Here is a 17,207-nt window from a genome sequence, read left to right on the forward strand (position 1 = left end):
CCAAATGTAGCACTGAGTCTAACAATCCCCATACTGTCACAGCTTGAGGAGTGACACACACTGGTAACACTGGCTGCCTCTGGTTGAGGGTTACTGAAATTTCAAGACATTTGCAACGACCTAATCTGACAGAAACATGTGACTTCTGTTGGTGACAAAGTCACAGCTACTACTATGTGACTTATTCCCTACATTCATACTTTAAATAAATGCTATATTTCAGTTAAAAACTAGTAAAAAAATAAAGATGTCATTTTTTTCCCTATCCCCAGACCCCTCATCTAGAGTCAGTTAGGCATAAGAACAGTTCCTAAGCAAAATTCCACAGAACAATTGCCTTCAGAGCTGTGGCCTGAACGTGCGGGTCCCTGGCTTACTATGAGGACTCTTCCTCTTGCCCTTCTTTCCTCCTCTCAGTGTATTTGGTGCTCCCTTCTTCAGCTCCACGTTCCACGAAAAAGAGCTCTCATCCTTGTTCTCCTCCCTCCAATATGATACTATTTACTGCTTCCCTACAACCAACCATCCCTACCAGCTGTCCAGGCACGACCCCTCCCTCAGGGAGCCTATCGCTGCTTCTGTGGAGTCACCTCTGTTCTCTCACTGTTGTGTCCCATGGAAGTCCCTGTTCTTGTGCAGAACCTTTTTTTTTTCCTTTTTTAAGACAGGGTCTCCTGGGTTGCCCAGGCTGGAGTGCAGTGGCACAATCTTGGCTCACTGCACCCGCCACCTCCTGGGCTCAAGTGATCCTCCCACCTCAGCCTCCTGAGTAGCTGGGACACCACCACGCCTGCTAATTTTTGCATTTTTTGGTAGATGGGGTTTCGGCACGTTGGTCAGGCTGGTCACAAACTCTTGGGCTCAAGTGATCCACCTGCCTCAGCCCTTCCAAAGTGCTGGGATAACGGGCGTGAGTCACCATGCCTGGCCTAAAAAGTTTCTATTTAAATTATTTTCCTTAATGTATAACTCCTTTCTGTAAGAGAAACTTAATTTTTTTCATATCACCTCACACTGCCCTTTCTCACTGGAAGCCTCCCTTCTTTTTTTTTTTTTTTTTTTTTTTTGAGATGGAGTCTCGCTGTGTCACCCAGGCTGGAGTGCAGTGGCATGATCTCAGCTCACTGCAACCTCTGCCTCCTGAGTTCAAGTGATTCTCCTGCCTCAGTCTCCTGAGTAGCTGGGATCACAGGCATGCGCCACCACGCCTGGCTCATTTTTGTATTTTTAGTAGAGACAGGGTTACACCATGTTGGCCAGGATGGTCTCAAACTCCTGATCTCAGGTGATCCGCCCGTCTCAGCCTCCCAAAGTGCTGGGATTACTGGTGTGAAACACCGCACCCGGCTGCCTCCCTTTAAAAAAAAAAAAAAAAATTGTTGGCCGGACGTAGTGGCTCAAGCCTGTAATCCCAGCAATTTGGGAGGCCAAGGTGGGCAGATCCCCTGAGGTCAGGAGTTCGAGACCAGCCTGGCCAACATGGCAAAACCCCGTCTCTACTAAAAATACAAAAATTAGCCAGGCATGGTGGCAGGCGCCTGTAATCCCAGCTACTCGGGAGGCTGAGGCAGAAGAATCGTTTGAACCCAGGATGCAGAGGTTGTAGTGAGCAGAGGTCATGCCACTGCACTCCAGCCTGGGCACAGAGCAAGATTCTGTCTTAAAAAAAAAAAATTGTTTTGAGACAAGGTCTCACTCCATATCCTAGAGTGGAGTGCAGTGTTGTGACCATTGCCCACTGTAGCCTCCAACACCTGGGCTCAAGCAATCCTCCTGCCTCAGCCTCTCAAGTACCTGGGACTACAGGTATGTGCTACCACACCTGGGTAATTTTTTTTTTTTTTTGTAGAAACGAGGTCTCACTATGTTGCCTAGGCTGGGCTTGAACTCCTGGCCTCAAGCAATCCTCCCGCCTTGGCCTCCCAAACTACTGAAATTACAGGCATGAGCCACTGCACCTGGCCAGAAGCTTCCCTTCTGTCTGCTCCTGCAACCTACCAGTCACAACAGTGGGGGTGGGGCTGGCTCCTTTTTCATCTTCACGGCCACTTTTTTTTTGTTTTTTTTTTTTTTTAAGACATGGGGCCTTGCTCTGTCACCCAGATTGGAGTGCACTGTCATGAACCAGCTCACTGCAGCCTTGACCTCCTAAGCTCAAGCAATTCTCTGCCCTCAGCCCCCCAAATAGCTGGAACTACAAGTGTGCCCCACCATACCTGGCTAATTTTTGTATTTTTTGTAGGGATGGTGTTTCACTTCGTTGGTCAGGCTGGTCTCGAACTCCTGAGCTCAGCAATCCACCCACCTTGGCCTCCCAAAGTGCTGGGATTACAGGCGTGGGCCACCGCGCCTGGTCTTCACGGCCACTTTGGAATTCCTAAAGCCACCCATGTCTTCATCTGGTTTCACCATTCTACATTAGTCTGCCGCCTTCTTTTTGCAGCCCTTTCCCTAGTTGCATTCTTAGAATCTTCACCATCCAGATTGAATTACATTCAATTCGCCGTTCTTCAACTTCCCTGATGGTCACTATTCTACATCAATTACAAACTAGCAAAGCTACACCTATAATCTCTTTCAAACTCTGGGTCATGAAATATACTTAATGGGTCACAGTCAGCACTGTTTTGATGAAATAGAATGGATTTTTTTTTTTTTTTCTGTAGAGACGGGGTTTTCCCATGTTGCCCAGGCTGGTCCAGAACTCCTGGGCTCACATGATCTGCCCGCCTTGCCTCGGCCTCCCAGAGTGTTGGGATTACTGGTGTGAGCCAACACGCCCGGCTGATCAAATAGAAAAGAAAATATCAGAAAACATCGGACATAAAAATTAGCTGGGTGTGGTGGTATGCACCTGTAGTCCCAGCTACTAGGTAGGCTGAGGTGGGAGGATCGCTTGAGCCCAAGAGGTAGAGGCTGCAGTGAGCTGTGATCACACTACTACACCCCAGCTTGGGAAACAGCGTGAGACTGTCTCGAAAAAAAAAGGAAAACACTGGACATGGTAAAACTAAGCACAGACATACACAGAAACACACATCCTGGGTCATTATGAACAACATAGCTCTCGGCGGGATGTGTTTAAAATCAGGTAAAGCGAGTACTTTCCACCTATGACCATGTACCCGGAGTCTCCCGGTGCTGCTTGATCATTCTCTATCTCAGCCACCTGCCCTTTGCCCATGGCTCCATAAGGCTTTAACTTGCCCTTCATGGTCTTCTCGGAGCCTTCCCTCATCGGATGTTTCAGACCTCGTTTGTCCTTTATGAATCCCCCACTGAACGCACGCCTGGCCTTCCGTTAGAGTCACCGGCACGGTACTCTCAGTCTTGGCTCCCTCAAGCCCACCACCCACCATCCCTCCTCTAAAAATTAGTCCTTGCACCTAGGTCTCAGCCTTTCAGTGTCGAGGCCTCTCCACCACCTCTGTGTGTCTTCAACACATCGAAGCCTGCTACCCAACTCCTTGTTTGACTTTGGACAAGAAGCGAAGGGAAGAAGAAAAAATAAATGCAGGTGCTATCTTATGGAGGTGGGGTTATGGATATTTGCTTTCATTTCTCAGTTTACTGTCATAATGTAAGGTATAGTACACTATAGACACAGATGCTAAGACTCTCATTTCTGATTTGAATCAGACCTAAGGGGAGAAGGCGCCTTGCAGAAGCTGGTTAACTCCAACCACCTGAGAGCCCCAGGAACAACAACAGGTAATAAACTGGAAGAAAAATGAGTAACTGCTTAATTTAAAATTAAGCTCTTTTAGATAGCAGCCAACTTTATCTCATTTCTTTCTTAATACAAATAAATGACTCAGAGATACTTATTTCAAGTGCCTTAAAAAGTCGTATACACTGTCGTTTATGCTTCACCATCACACTAAAACTGAGTCACTGTGACTTCCTTCTGCCCAACTCAATGTGTGTATCTCCTTCCTCAACTTCCCTGACCTCTCTGGTTAGACTAAGGGCAAGAACCTCAGGTTCCAGTTTTTGTAACTGTTCCAGAAAATGCAAAAGACACAGTTGTGTTCTGTATAGAGGCTAATGGCATTTGCCTGCACGGCAGAAAGACTTGAGTTTGAATGCCAGTCCCATCAATTACTAGCCATGTGACCTGGGCAAATTACCTTCCCTCTAAGTGTCGGTTTCTTCACTGTAAAATAGGATAGAGTACCTAAACTGGCTGCAGAGTGGGTCACACCTGTAATCTTGCAGTGTGGGAGGACTGAGCTCAGGAATTCAAGACCAGCCTGGGCAACAGAGCAAGACCTCATCTCTACTAAAAATAAAAAAGCTAGTTGGGAGGCTGAGGTGGGAGGATCACTTGAGCCTGGGAGGTCGAGAGGTCGAGGCTGAGGTGAGCCATGATCACACCACTGCATTCTAGCCTAGGCAGCAGAGTAAGACCTTGTCTCAAAAACGTGTGGTGGCTCGTGCCTATAATCACAGCATTTTGGGAGTCTGAGGAGGGAAGATCGTTTGAGGCCAGGCATCCAAGACTAGCCTGGGCAACATAGTGAGACTCCATCTCTACAAAAATTTAAAAATTAGCTGGACCTGATGGTGCATGCCTATAGTTCCAGCTGCTCAGGGAGCTGAGGTGAGAAGATTGCTTGACCTGGGTAATCAAGGCTGTGGGTGAGCTGTCATTGTGCCACTGCAGTCCAGTCTGGATAACAATGTGAAACCCTGTCTAAAAAAAGAAGAAACAACAGTACCTAAACCTCAGACGGCTGTCTATTGTAGAGAACAACTGAGATCCAGCTGGACCTATCTTGAGAGGGTATGTGGTGAGAGAAACACTCAGGAAACATTAACCATGCTACAACATCCCAGAGCTGTTTCCTCCTCCCTTCAGGGGGCAGAACCCTGATTTTGTTCCTGTGTCCGTTTTTCTCCCAGGTGAGTCAGGTAAATTCCATCTAGTGTAAGCCAGCGTCATGACCCATTCCCCTTTCCAGCCATCAGCTTAGCTGCATGCATGTCACCCACTTCTGGCCAACGAGAAATAAGGTATCTGGTCAGGGAGCGCTGGAAAAAGTTTGCAAACTCTTAAAATGACACAGGGGTCACTCCTTCTGCTGGATGTTGTTGTATATGGTGTCATGGCTGGAACTGGGGTAGCCTCTTGTAATTAGGATTCCAATAAAGCAGCAAAATGATAGGATGTCCCCTCTCACACTGTGCCAGGGCTAGTCTGTATGACCCACAGAACATGACAGAAGTGATGCTGTGTCATGTTCAAGATCAGGTTATAGAAGACTCTGTGGCTCCTGTCTCAGGCGTGCTTGCTCTTGCGTGCTCTCTCTCATTCTGTCTCTCGCTCTCTCTCACAGGTCACTCTAGGTGACTCATGACTCATGCCACGTCGTGAGGAAAGCCCAGGGAGAGGCTCACGTGGCAAGAAACTGACGCCTGAAGAACTGAGTGAGCTTTCTTGGAAGCAGATCCCTGAGCCCCAGATGACGGCAGTCCAGGCCAACAACTGACTCCAACCTCATGAGACCCTGGGCCAGAACCACCCAGCGGAGCCACCTCCAGACTCCTGACCTACAGAAGCAGTGAGGTAATACATGTTTAATGTTTTCAGCTGCTAAGTTTCGGTGAAATTGTTAAATAGCAATGGATAACCAATAAGTTCCCTTGTTTATAAAAACTAGATGTTTTAAAAACATTTTGACAATGTCCCACATAAATGTATTTTAAATTATGACTCAGTACACATATATTTGAAATGAAAATAAAAGTTTCAGCCAGAAGTGGTGGCTCACACCTGTAATCCCAGCAATGTGGGAGGCCGAGGTGGGTGGATCGCTTGAGCCCAGGAGTTTGAAACCAGTCTGGGCAACATGGCAAAACTCCATCTCTACAAAAAAAAAATTACAAAAATTAGCTGGGCGTGGTGGCACATGCCTGTATTCCCAGCTATGTGGGAGACCAAGGTAGGGAGGATGGCTTGAGGCTGGGAGGTTGAGGCTGCAGTGAGCTGAATTCACACCACTGCACTCCAACCTGGGCGACAGTGTAAAAATCCTGTGTCAAAAAAAAAAACAAACAGATAAATTTCAAAAATTGGTAGTTAAACTTACAGTGCATTCTGATATTTTCTTTTGTTTTTTTTTTTTTCTTGAGACCAAGTCTTGCTCTGTACCCCAGGCAGTGGTGTAGTGGCTCGTGGTGCGATTTCAGCTCACTGCAGCCTCAACCTCCTGGACTCAAGCAATCCTCCCACCTTGGTCTCCCAAGTAGCAGGGATTACAGGAGCCCATGACCACGCCCAGCTCTATTTTTAGTAGAGACAGGGTTTCACCATGTTGGCCAGGCTGATCTCAAACTCCTGACCTCAGGTGATCTTCTTGCCATGGCCTCCCAAAGTGCTGGGATTACAGGTGTGAGCCACTGTGCCTGGCCGCATTCTGGTATTTTCTTGAAAAATAAGTTGATCTCATGACCCAGTAATGGGCTGCAACCATGAGTGTGGAAAAACATTGTACTGTATGACATCCAAAACTACTTCTATTGCTAACATCCTATTATTACCCCAAAGTAGGCTGAGAGAGAAGGAAAGCAGAGGACAAGTAACCTCTGGACTAAGTACCTACACCTGTATCTTCCCGGAGGCATAGTTACTCAGTATCAGGAAGGCCCCTTACTTCTGCCCATGAAGTTTTTTTAAAAAGCTGCTTCTGAAACAACACAGGAGCTCATACCTACAGCATCGCTGATTTCCAGAGCAGCCAATAATTGCTTCGAGACCTTAATCACCATCTGCATATTTCCAAAAAGTCCCTCAAAATCAATGTTTGGTACCTGAGAAAAGGAAACAAAACATAAAGATGCATGGAAATGAGCTTAATGGCATTTCAATCATCTTAGGAACAGCTCTTCAAGAATTGTAGAAAAATTGCTCAAGGTCACTTTCTTCACTCACTTTCACGAAGTTTCCAGACTAGAAATATCCAACATTATCTTTAGTGTCATCCTTTGTCCTTGATCCAACTATTCTCTGCCACCCCCACCAGCACTTTAGTAAAGTGATAATGGAACCAATTTGGTCTACAAATGCACTGGGATACAAATTCCCACCCGCGACCAACATCCCGTAGCACTGCCTACCTGCTGCAGAAGTACTTGGGAGTGAATGCTCCAAGGGTGTAAACCCAAGCCCAGCCCAGCTGGTCAAGTTACAAGCAATAAGGACTATAAACCCCAGGACATTGTTACCCTTTTCTTACTACCTCCAGCATCTAGAAAAGTCCCTAGCCTACTCACATGTTAGTAAGGGTTTCCTGGATAAACTCTATATGAACAGGTACTAGAGTCATGTAACTGCTCACCCCCAGGCTTTGCTACATCATCACTCAGCCTTCCAGCAGGGCCACGATTCAGACTCCCTGGAACTGCTTTCAGGAGCCACAGAAACAGGAAGTGTCCTAGGAGTGACTGCAGTGTCTGGTAGGTTAACAGTAGACTTGACAAGTGAAAGGATGCTGAAGGCTTAGCTGATGACACACGTATGTTGAGGCCCTTGATTAAGAGCAGCAGCACTCACAGTCACAGTTTCTATTTCAAATCCAATAAATCTGTGGGGAAAGCTCCTATATCCTAATGCTTCTGGCCTGGAGGACCATATTCAAAGTCATACTAACTCTGTCTCCCAGTTCCCACCTGTGCCTGCTGCAGGGGTACCATGATCCGCTCAATACACATTTCCAGATCCCGAATGTAGTCTCTTTCTGTCTGAAGAAGTTCTTCTATGACCTTGGCTCTCTTCTCCAGCATCCTCTGCTCTGGATTTTCGGCAGACACAGACCCAGAAGGGGTCACCAGTGATGAAGACTGGGAGGAGAGGAGCGTCATTTCTAGAAGGGAAAAGAGAACTGGTTAGCAGCTCTGGGTGTAAAAGCAGCACCCTTCCACAGTTTGAGGCAAACAGAACCCATTCCCTGAGAACCAAAGGTCTCACTATTGTCAACCCTCAGGAAATCAGATCGCACATGTCAGTTGTAAACAGGGACAGCTGAAGCGCTTAGAAAGCCATCACTGCAGAGAGAACTCCAACCTGTGCAATACCATTTTGAGAATGTGTCCTGAAAAGAAGTAGCTAGCCCACTTTGAGTGAACAAAGCATGTCTACAAGCTCCTTGCAAAAGAGGTTAGAGGGGTCTGACCTTATAAAGACTTGCTTTCACTTAATCAGATATAAAACATGGTCCATGATCAAAGCACCAGAAATAACAAGCTGGAAGTTCAAAATACAGATGTAGCACATTAAACAGAATATTATGGGGAACACAGAACAATGCCAACTAAGGGTAAAATAAAAAATAAGAAATTATCCATCTGAGATCTGGATAATTATAGGACCTATCACTTTCCAGTCACTGTAATGGTAGGTCAACATTAGCATATAATGAAATAGGTAAAAAAAATTGTTTAGATTTTCCCTATGAAAACCTTAACCAAAACTCACAAGCAGGTTTTGTTACCTCAAATGTCCTAGTACATACAAACTTACTATAAACATGAAGCTTATCAATGGTATTTTCAAGTATAAGAATCTCTAAGAACTAAACTGCATTATTCTAAAAAACAAATATGTATCCTGTCATTAGCTTTTACAATTATCTATTACTTAGATACATAGGATGAGAGAGTTATTTATAAACATGGAACAGCATTTGTTCATCTGAAATGAGCATTAAACACGGTAATAAGCAAAGGAAAAGAACAGCAGTGAAACAATCAGCCTCTGCTTAGTCTATCAAATTCTTTATGATCCAATTAAACAACTACAAATTTGGTATGTAAATATACTAGTAAGTCTGAGTACAATTACAGGAATATTTTAACCCAGGTTTAAGAAGCAAAAACACAAGTGTTCAAACTACTTAAGGAAAGTCGGCCTTCACAGCAGATTTTATTCTCCAAAAAATTTTCCACACTGCTTTCTCTCAGAAGTTAGGAATTCTGGGACGGGTGCAGTGGCTCGCGCCCATGATCCCAGCACTTTGGGAGGCCAAGGCTGGCAGATCACTTGAGGTCAGGAGTTCGAGACCAGCCTGGCCAACATGGCAAGCTCCCATCTCTACTAAAAATACAAAAATGCTAAGCATAGTGGCACACACCTGTGATCCCAGGTACTTGGGAGGCTGAGTCATGAGAATCACTTGAACCCAGGAGGCAGAGGTTGCAGCGACACGAGATAGTGCCATTATTGCACTCCAGACTGGGTGACAGAGAAAGACCCTGTCTCAAAAAAGTAATTCCAGTGTTTTAGAATACAACCCAAATTCTGGTTTCTAGATGCCATTCTCCACTAAAAGGAGGCAGGGTTCTTTGAAGAAATGGCTAATTCCAGGGCTGGGGCAGAGAAGGTATAGCTGAGCCTGAAATGTGGGAGAAAGTGAAGAAGTACTCAACAACATGGTGGGGATAGGTCAAAGGGCACAGAGGCCAGCTTGAAGGGGCTCCCACTGGCCAATCTGGCACAATTTGAGTATAAATGAAAAAGCACAATGGATTATTCCACTGAATAAGAATCTGTAAGTACATATTGATAATATTTAAGTACATAAATAAATGGGGGAGAAGAGAAAACTCTTTGTTATGGTAGAATGTCAGCTGATAAATAAGAGAAGAAATAATGGAGTCAGCAAATCACCATTTTAGGCCAAGTGTGGTGGCTCATGCCTATAATCTCAGCACTTTGGGAGGCCGCGGTGGGTAGATCACTTGAGCTTGGAGTTCAAGACCAGCCTGGGCAACATGGTGAAACCTCACCTCTACAAAAAATACAAAAATTAGCAGCACATGGACTGGCACACACCTATAGTCCCAGCTACTCAGGAGGCTGAGGTGGGAAGATGGCTTGAGCCTGGGTGGCAGAGGTTGCAGTAAGCTGGGATTATGCCACTGCACTCTAGCCTGAGTAAAAAAAAAAATCTGGCCAGGTGCAGTGGCTCACGCCTGTCATCCCCGCACTTTGGGAGTCCGAAGCTGAGGCGGACAGATCACCTGAGGTCAGAAGTTCGAGACCAGCCTGACCAACATGGTGAAACCCCATCTCTACTAAAAATACAAAAATTTGTATTTTGCCTGTAATTCCAGCTATTCAGGGGGCTGAGGCAGAGGTTGCAGTGAGCCAAGATTGCACCACTGCACTCCAGCCTGGGAGAACAGAGCAAGACTCCATCTCAAAAAAAAAATCCATGTTCATACAAAATACACACTGAAGCTTACTAAGGGGCACAATATATGCAATGTACTCTTAGTTCATTAAAGGGAAAAAACTGCATGTGGAGAGTGGGGATTGACAGAGAATGAGATAAAAACAGCAAAATGTTAAATATGGGTGAATTTGTATAAAATGTATACAGGAGTTTTCATTGTACTATTGCAATTTTCTGTATATTTGATATTATTCAAAATAAAACTTAAGACATAACAGAAAAAGCTCTTTCTTGAACTTTTTGGTAGAATGAATGGCAAAACTTGAAGCATAACCCTGATTTCATCAGTGTTCGATTATGATTCTAAATTCATTGTGTTACATGTAAAATTTATTTCTAATAGCCTTGTTTTAAATTTTCTTTGTGATCTCAAAGCAACAGACTTTCAATCCCAAATATGGTCTCATTAGTGCCAAGTTGAGAATAGAAACTCATTTTAAATACAAGACTAAAAACCTCTGGAGAGGGAGAACATTTACTGAATTCCTATCACATGCCAGGTACTTTACAGATTATATCCCTGAACTCATTTAATACTCACATCAGAATTTTTAAGTAGGTATTATTACTCCCATTTAATAGGTAAGAAAATCCAGGCTTGGAGAGGCTGACAAACTTGTCTGAGGTTATATAGTGAGTAAATGGCAGTTGTGGATTTAGAACCTAAATATATTTAAATCCAAATCCTGTGCACTTAATCCTGCACCATTTGGTTTCCCTGGCCTGGAATCTCAATGAGAAAAGGTCAGGGGCTTATTTGCTTCAAATCTTAAAAACTCCCTGGAAACCACTGTGTACTCTCCTGAGAATCAAAATTCTACTAATTATAGTAGTTGAAAACACAAAGTACCAGCAAGCACTTACTCATCAATCAGAAGCCAGCCAGCCTATGTATTAGATTTTTATTTCTTTAAAATGCAGAAAAACAATAACAATTCTTTTAAACTACCAGCATGCCTTCCCCTGTGCCCCCACCCCCCGAAAATGGGGTTTACAAACTCTTGAGCAGCCTTTAAAACCCCAAACACTTTGGTGTGATTAAAAACCCCTGTGGGATGTTTTCACTATATTGCAGTTTCCTGGACACCATCCCTGGGATTCAGATTCAGCAAACCTGGGTGGGACCGGGGTATCCGCAATTTTAATAAAACCCTAGGTGTTTCTTTCCCTCCTCTTTCTCTTCCTCTCTCTTTAAAGGAGGGGGCTGTTACCCAGACTGGTTTCAAACTCCTGGGGCTCTCAAGCGATCCTCCCACCTCAGCCTCCCAAGTAGCTGGGACTATAGGCATGTGTCACTGCTCCTGGCAACCCAAGGTATTTCTGAAGACACTGGTGACCTTCAGGTGCCACAAACATTTATTAACACTCAGAGAGTTTTCAAAGATTAAGTCAAATTTTAAAGTCTGGCTTGAAATGACTGTAAGTATAAAAACTTTTTCCTTTATGCCACATATATTCTAATAAAAATATCTGCTCTAAAATTTTAGTATCTGGGCCATGCGTGGTGGCTCATGCCTGTAATCCTAGCGCTTTGGGAGTCTGAGGTGGGAAGACTGCTGGAGCCCAGGAGTTCAAGACCAGCCTGGGCAACATAGTGAGACACCCGTCTCTAAAAAAATTAAATTTTTAGTATCCCGGACAACAAAGCGGGAGAAGGCAGCCTTCACCCCCAGCCAGCTGTGGTGGAAAAAGAAGCTTTGAATCTTGCACTTCCCCACTATGTAGCTGGGGAGCCTTGGAAATGTCCACTTTTATCTCTTGGCCTCAATTTCCCAATCTATAAAATGAGGATAATAATACTTGCTTTGCAGAGTAGTTGAGGGAGTTAAACAAGGTAATAACCCAACAAACATTAGTCCTTTTCCCACAATGGGCCCGAATATGCCATCTGCACCTGATAGATGGTAAATGTACCAAGCAGAAAAGTGCCCTGTGCAGACTCTAAAATCCCACTTTTCTATGAGAACAATAAAATGTGCAGACGAGCTCTTATTTTCTTCCTAGGATAGCCCGGCAGGTGTTAAAGGAGCTGGGACTGTTGCACAATTGTACTTCCTGTGATAAAACAATTAGTTGTGGGGTTCCTTCAGTGATTGTGGCTTACCCCCCACCCCAAGTCCTGATTCCATTCCTTCTCAAGACACCCCCAGCCCTTTCCGGTTAGTACATTATCACCAGGCTCACTTCCTAAAGTTCGAAGGAAGGGAGTCATTAGCCCACGGCTTCCCACAACTCCATCACACACACTTCAGAGTTAAAGAGCAGAGCCATGCGCCCTTCCCTTGCCTCAGAAAGCTGGCTCTATTTCTAACGGGGAAAATTTTGAGCTCCCGGCCAGATCCCAGGTGCCCTTGAGCGGGGACGAAGAGGCTGCCTGTTCCACTTCCTTCTGTGCTGGCTCCCACACCCCAGGACCTACCTGCAGTGCCCAGAGTTGGCTGTGTGTGGAGGTGTGGGCCTGAAGGTAAGCAGGCGGGACAGAATCTTCCCAGAGCTCTGGAATGCTCCACAACCCCCTAAACTCCTTTGAATAGGGTCGGCATTTCCCCCAGGCTTCCCACATTTACATATGAATCGCGCAAGTCACCCGGGCTATCACAGCAGGGCTCGTCCTAAAGGATGGAGCTGGAACCCTAAGCGTACTGGACTGAGAAGTGCACCAGCGGGCCCAGCAGTACCTGGATCAACACCTTCCTTTCTATTTGGTGTTCTTTCCTAGTCCTAAAACCCTCGAAATTCCACTTCTGGAGTGTGAATCTAAGGTTATTATCTCTTCCTTTTCTACCCCATGCTAAGACTTTTTGTTGCTGTTTTGCATGGGAAATGGGGAGTGCCCTTTTGAGGAAAGAATTCCAAAGGCCCAGCCATCTCTTGTGATGAGAGGCAAAACTGTGAAGTGGGCAGCAGTTGCCTGTTTAGTCTGCCCCTGGGCCTCTTTCTGCAGTCTTTCACCCACAGCTTAGCCAAGGGACCCCAAACCTCCCCCTTCTTTAGGCAATGAACCCTAAAGCCATCACAGAGCAGATTTCAGCTGGGTAGTCCCAGGACAGCAAGAACAGGGATGGCAGGAGTGATTCACAGGAACTGGGAGTCCCGCTCACATCTTCCAAACATTTACACTTAAATGAACCAGGGAGAAGAAAGGCACACAACAATATGCCACAATTTTTTAAGAAAATGCACAATTTTGTAAGAAAATGGAGAACAGGGAAAAGAGACCAAAGAAAGGAAAATCTGCAAAAACCCATACATATTTCTATATAAACATATAGGCTGGGCGCAGTGGCTCACGTGAGGCCTGTAATCCCAGCACCTTGGGAGGCCGAGATGGGCGGATCACCTGAGGTCAAGAGTTTAAGACCAGCCTGGTCAACATGGTGAAACCCCATCTCTACTAATAATACAAAAAAATTAGCCTGGTGTGGTGGCACATGCTTGTAATCCCAGCTACTTGGGAGGCTGAGGCAGGAAAATCGCTTGAACCCGGGAGGTAGAGGCTGCAGTGAGCCGAGATCATGCCATTGCACTCCAGCCTGGGCAACAAGTGTGAAACTCTGTCTCAAAAAAAAAAAAAAAAAAAAAAATATATATATATATATATATACACACACACATATATATACATATATATACACATACACACACATATATACATATATACACATACACACACATATATACATATACACACACACACACACACACACACATATATATATATATATATAAAATTATGTAAGTGTACAGAGAAACGTCTGGAAGGAAAACACACGAAATTCATCCCAGAGTTTGTCTCAGGGAAGGACCTAGGATTTGGGGGAGAAGTGGAGATCAATGGGGACTCAAACTTAACCGATACTTTTTAACCTCACAGGAACAAAATAATTAAAAAAAAAAAAAAGTCATACTGGCTGAGCACAGTGGCTCATGACTATAATTCCAGCATTTTGGGAGATAGAGGCAGGAGGATCACTTGAAACCAGGAGTTCGAGACCAGCCTGGGCAACAGAGTGAGACCTTCAGTCTCTACAAAACAAACAACAAACAAAATTAGCTGGGCGTGGTAGCACGTGCCTGTAGTCCCAGCTACTCCGAAGGCTGAAGTGGGAGGATCACCTGGGCCTGCTAGGTTGAGGTTGCAGTGAGCTGTGATAGCTCCACTGCACACCAGCCTGGACAACAGAGTGGGACCCTGTATCAAAAAGAAAAGAAAACAAATATTTATATGGCACTATGTGTGTCATGCACTGTTCTAGGTATTTTACAAATATTAATTTAGCTTCAAAACACCCTATTATTGTCCCCATTTTACTGATGAGGAAGGAAGAAAAATTAAGTAACTGCCCCAGTAAGTAGAAGAGCTGAGATCTCAACCTACCTTGGCTCCAGAGTCTGTGCTCTTGACCAATAGCTATTCTGTCTCTTTTTTTCCCAGGCAGGCAAACCATATGCATTCTAACCTGGAATTCCACTTTTGGGTTTTGGTAGCCATCTGGTAGCTAATAGCAAAGTGGTGCAATTCTAGAGCACAATTTAAGCTGATAATTAGAGCCACAGTTTGCCCACAATAAGACTGTGAACAATGATACATTTAAGCATATTTGCACATATTAATATGATTGCATTTATAAAACGCCACCCAATATAACATAAATTATAAATCCCTTAGGCTGGGCACAGTGGCTCATGCCTGTAATCCTAGCACTTTTGGAAGCCAGGGCAGGCGAATCACCTGAGGTGAGGAGTTTGAGACCAGCTTGGCCAACATGGTGAAACTCTGTCTCTACTAACATTACAAAAATTAGTTGGGCGTGGTGGCGTGTGCCTGTAATCCCAGCTACCCAGGAGGCTGAGGCAGGAGAATCGCTGGAACCTGGGAGGCAGAGGCTGCGCCTCCAGCCTGGGCGACAGAGCGAGACTCTGTCTCAAAATAAAAAAATAAATAAGTAAATCCCTCAGACAGAATCTAACCTAGTTGTGTCATACACAGCAAATATGCAACAGTATTCCAGGTAATTTATGGCAGAAATTATGTGAAATGAAGGGAAAGGCCAATTTTATAAAGTCCTTTCATTTTAAAAGTTAAAATCGAGGGCAAAGAGGGATAGGGGAGTAAATTAAAACTTTAATATTTTTTCTACTTAAAAAAAAATCGAACCTCAATACTTTATCTACTTTAAAAAAAATCAAACCTTATAGCCCAGAAGCCTGCTTTTAGGAATTTATTCTACTAAATAATTGGACAAGGGCACAAATATGTTCATTCAGGGATGGTCAATGTTTTAAAAAGCTTAGAAGCAACCTAAACAGAAAGAACTAAAATTTCCTCAAAAGGGTCTGGGTAGAGAGCAGTGGAGTGTGCCTGTAGTGCCAGCTACTCAGGAGGCTGAGGCAGAAGAATTGCTTAAATCCAGGAGGCCGAGGCTGCAGTGAGCGAGATCACGCCACTGTACTCCAGCCTTGGTGACAGAGTGAGACTCTGTCTCAATAAAAACCCAAAAGAGCAAAAGGGCCCAGGTAAATAAACTATGGCATGTCCATATAATAAAATACTCTTATAAGGCCAGGCGCAGTGGCTCACACCTATAATTCCAGAAGTTTGGGAGGCCAAGGCAGTGGATCACCCGAGGTCAGGAGTTCAAGACCAGCCTGGCTAACATGGCGAAAACCCGTCTCTACTAAAAATACAAAAATTAGTTGGTTGTGGTGGCACACGCCTATAATCCCAGCTACTCCGGAGGCTGAGACAGGAGAATCACCTGAACCTGGGAGATGGAGGGTGCAGTGAGCTGAGGTTGTGCCAATGTACTCCAGCCTGGGTGACATCTAACGTGAATTGCTGAAAAAAGTTTATGAGAGAATTGTAGTTTTGTTAAAAAGGGAAAAATATTTTAAATGCACATATTTGAAAAAAGTGTTAAAGGTGACAGAAACCGAGTTTTTCCTTTCTTTTCACTTATTCCCATTTCTAGTATTTCTATGATGAATATATAATATTGCTATGACAAAGAATAATAAAGTAGAAAAAAGAACATTTGCTGTAAAACGAGAATGTTCTAACAGTCAGCCCCCAATTACCGTTAGTCCATTTCAAACGTTCTTTACCTTTTAATAATCTGAGGTTTCTTTCCTGACCTATCAATCCCTTTAAATGGATGAAGAAAATAGGGGCCGGGCGCGGTGGCTCACGCCTGCAATCCCAGCACTTTGGGAGGCCGAGGCAGGTGGATCACGAGGTCAGGAGTTCGAGACCAGCCTGGCCAACATGGTGAAACCCCGTCTCTAAAAAAAATACAAAAATTAGCTGGGCGCAGTGGTGCCCAACTGTAGTGTAGTCCCAGCTACTCGGGAGGCTGAGGCAGGAGAATCCCTTAAACCCAGGAAGCGGAGGTTGCATTGAGCCAAGATCGCGCCACTGCACTCCAGCCTGAGCGATGGAGTAAGACTCTGTCTCAAAAAAAAGAAAAGAAAGGAAAACATTGTTGAAATAATATGCAAAAAAGAAAGCAAAAACACAACTGCCTGCCTAGCAATGCATCTAGAAGCAGTCTTTCTGCAGCAAACCCTGAGAGGAGGCGATTTGTCTGTACACGTGCTCATCTTCTCCCCAGCCCTGCCTGGAGGAATCACAAACCCTGGTTTTCCGTGTTACCACAACACTCTGGCCAGCCCACCCAACCCCCACTGCTTTTCCTCTAGCACCTACTTTACTTCTATTTGGGGAAATTTTATCCTGCTCTGTGTAAAACTTCCAGAGCTGCAGGGCTCATAGCAGACTTCCTGGATCACCAAACTTCAGAGGTAAATCTATTACAGTTAGGTCCTAAATCTCAACAGCAAGAGGAAAAACGTTCCTGGTGGCTTTTGCTCTGTAATGTCGGTCTATTTTGGCAAGTAGCCTGAAGTAAAATCCCTGCTGGGAGAAATTCCACCTCGGAGACCCAGCTCAAAGCCTCCCTTTCCCCTTTTCAT

At 44.7% G+C, this 17,207-nt stretch overlaps 1 protein-coding gene across 6 annotated transcripts in view; it reads right to left on the reverse strand.

Annotated features, from left to right (window-relative positions):
- DNMBP (dynamin binding protein) overlaps window positions 1-17,207 on the reverse strand; it is a 132,906-nt gene that overhangs the window by 24,202 nt on the left and 91,497 nt on the right. For 5 of the 6 annotated variants that reach the window (XM_055352736.2, XM_031015532.3, XM_055352738.2 and 2 more), the window contains 2 exons: window positions 7,672-7,865; window positions 6,714-6,813 (listed from right to left, as the gene is read on the reverse strand). In XM_055352736.2, coding sequence (XP_055208711.2) covers window positions 6,714-6,813; window positions 7,672-7,865 — 294 coding nt within the window. Of the gene's footprint in view, window positions 1-6,713; window positions 6,814-7,671; window positions 7,866-12,654; window positions 12,804-17,207 lie in introns of those variants that run through there. The other variant, XM_019035492.4, reaches the window with a different exon arrangement.

Source organism: Gorilla gorilla, chromosome 8 (genome assembly GCF_029281585.2).
Source record: "Gorilla gorilla gorilla isolate KB3781 chromosome 8, NHGRI_mGorGor1-v2.1_pri, whole genome shotgun sequence".
In the NCBI taxonomy this organism is placed as follows: Eukaryota; Metazoa; Chordata; class Mammalia; order Primates; family Hominidae; genus Gorilla; species Gorilla gorilla.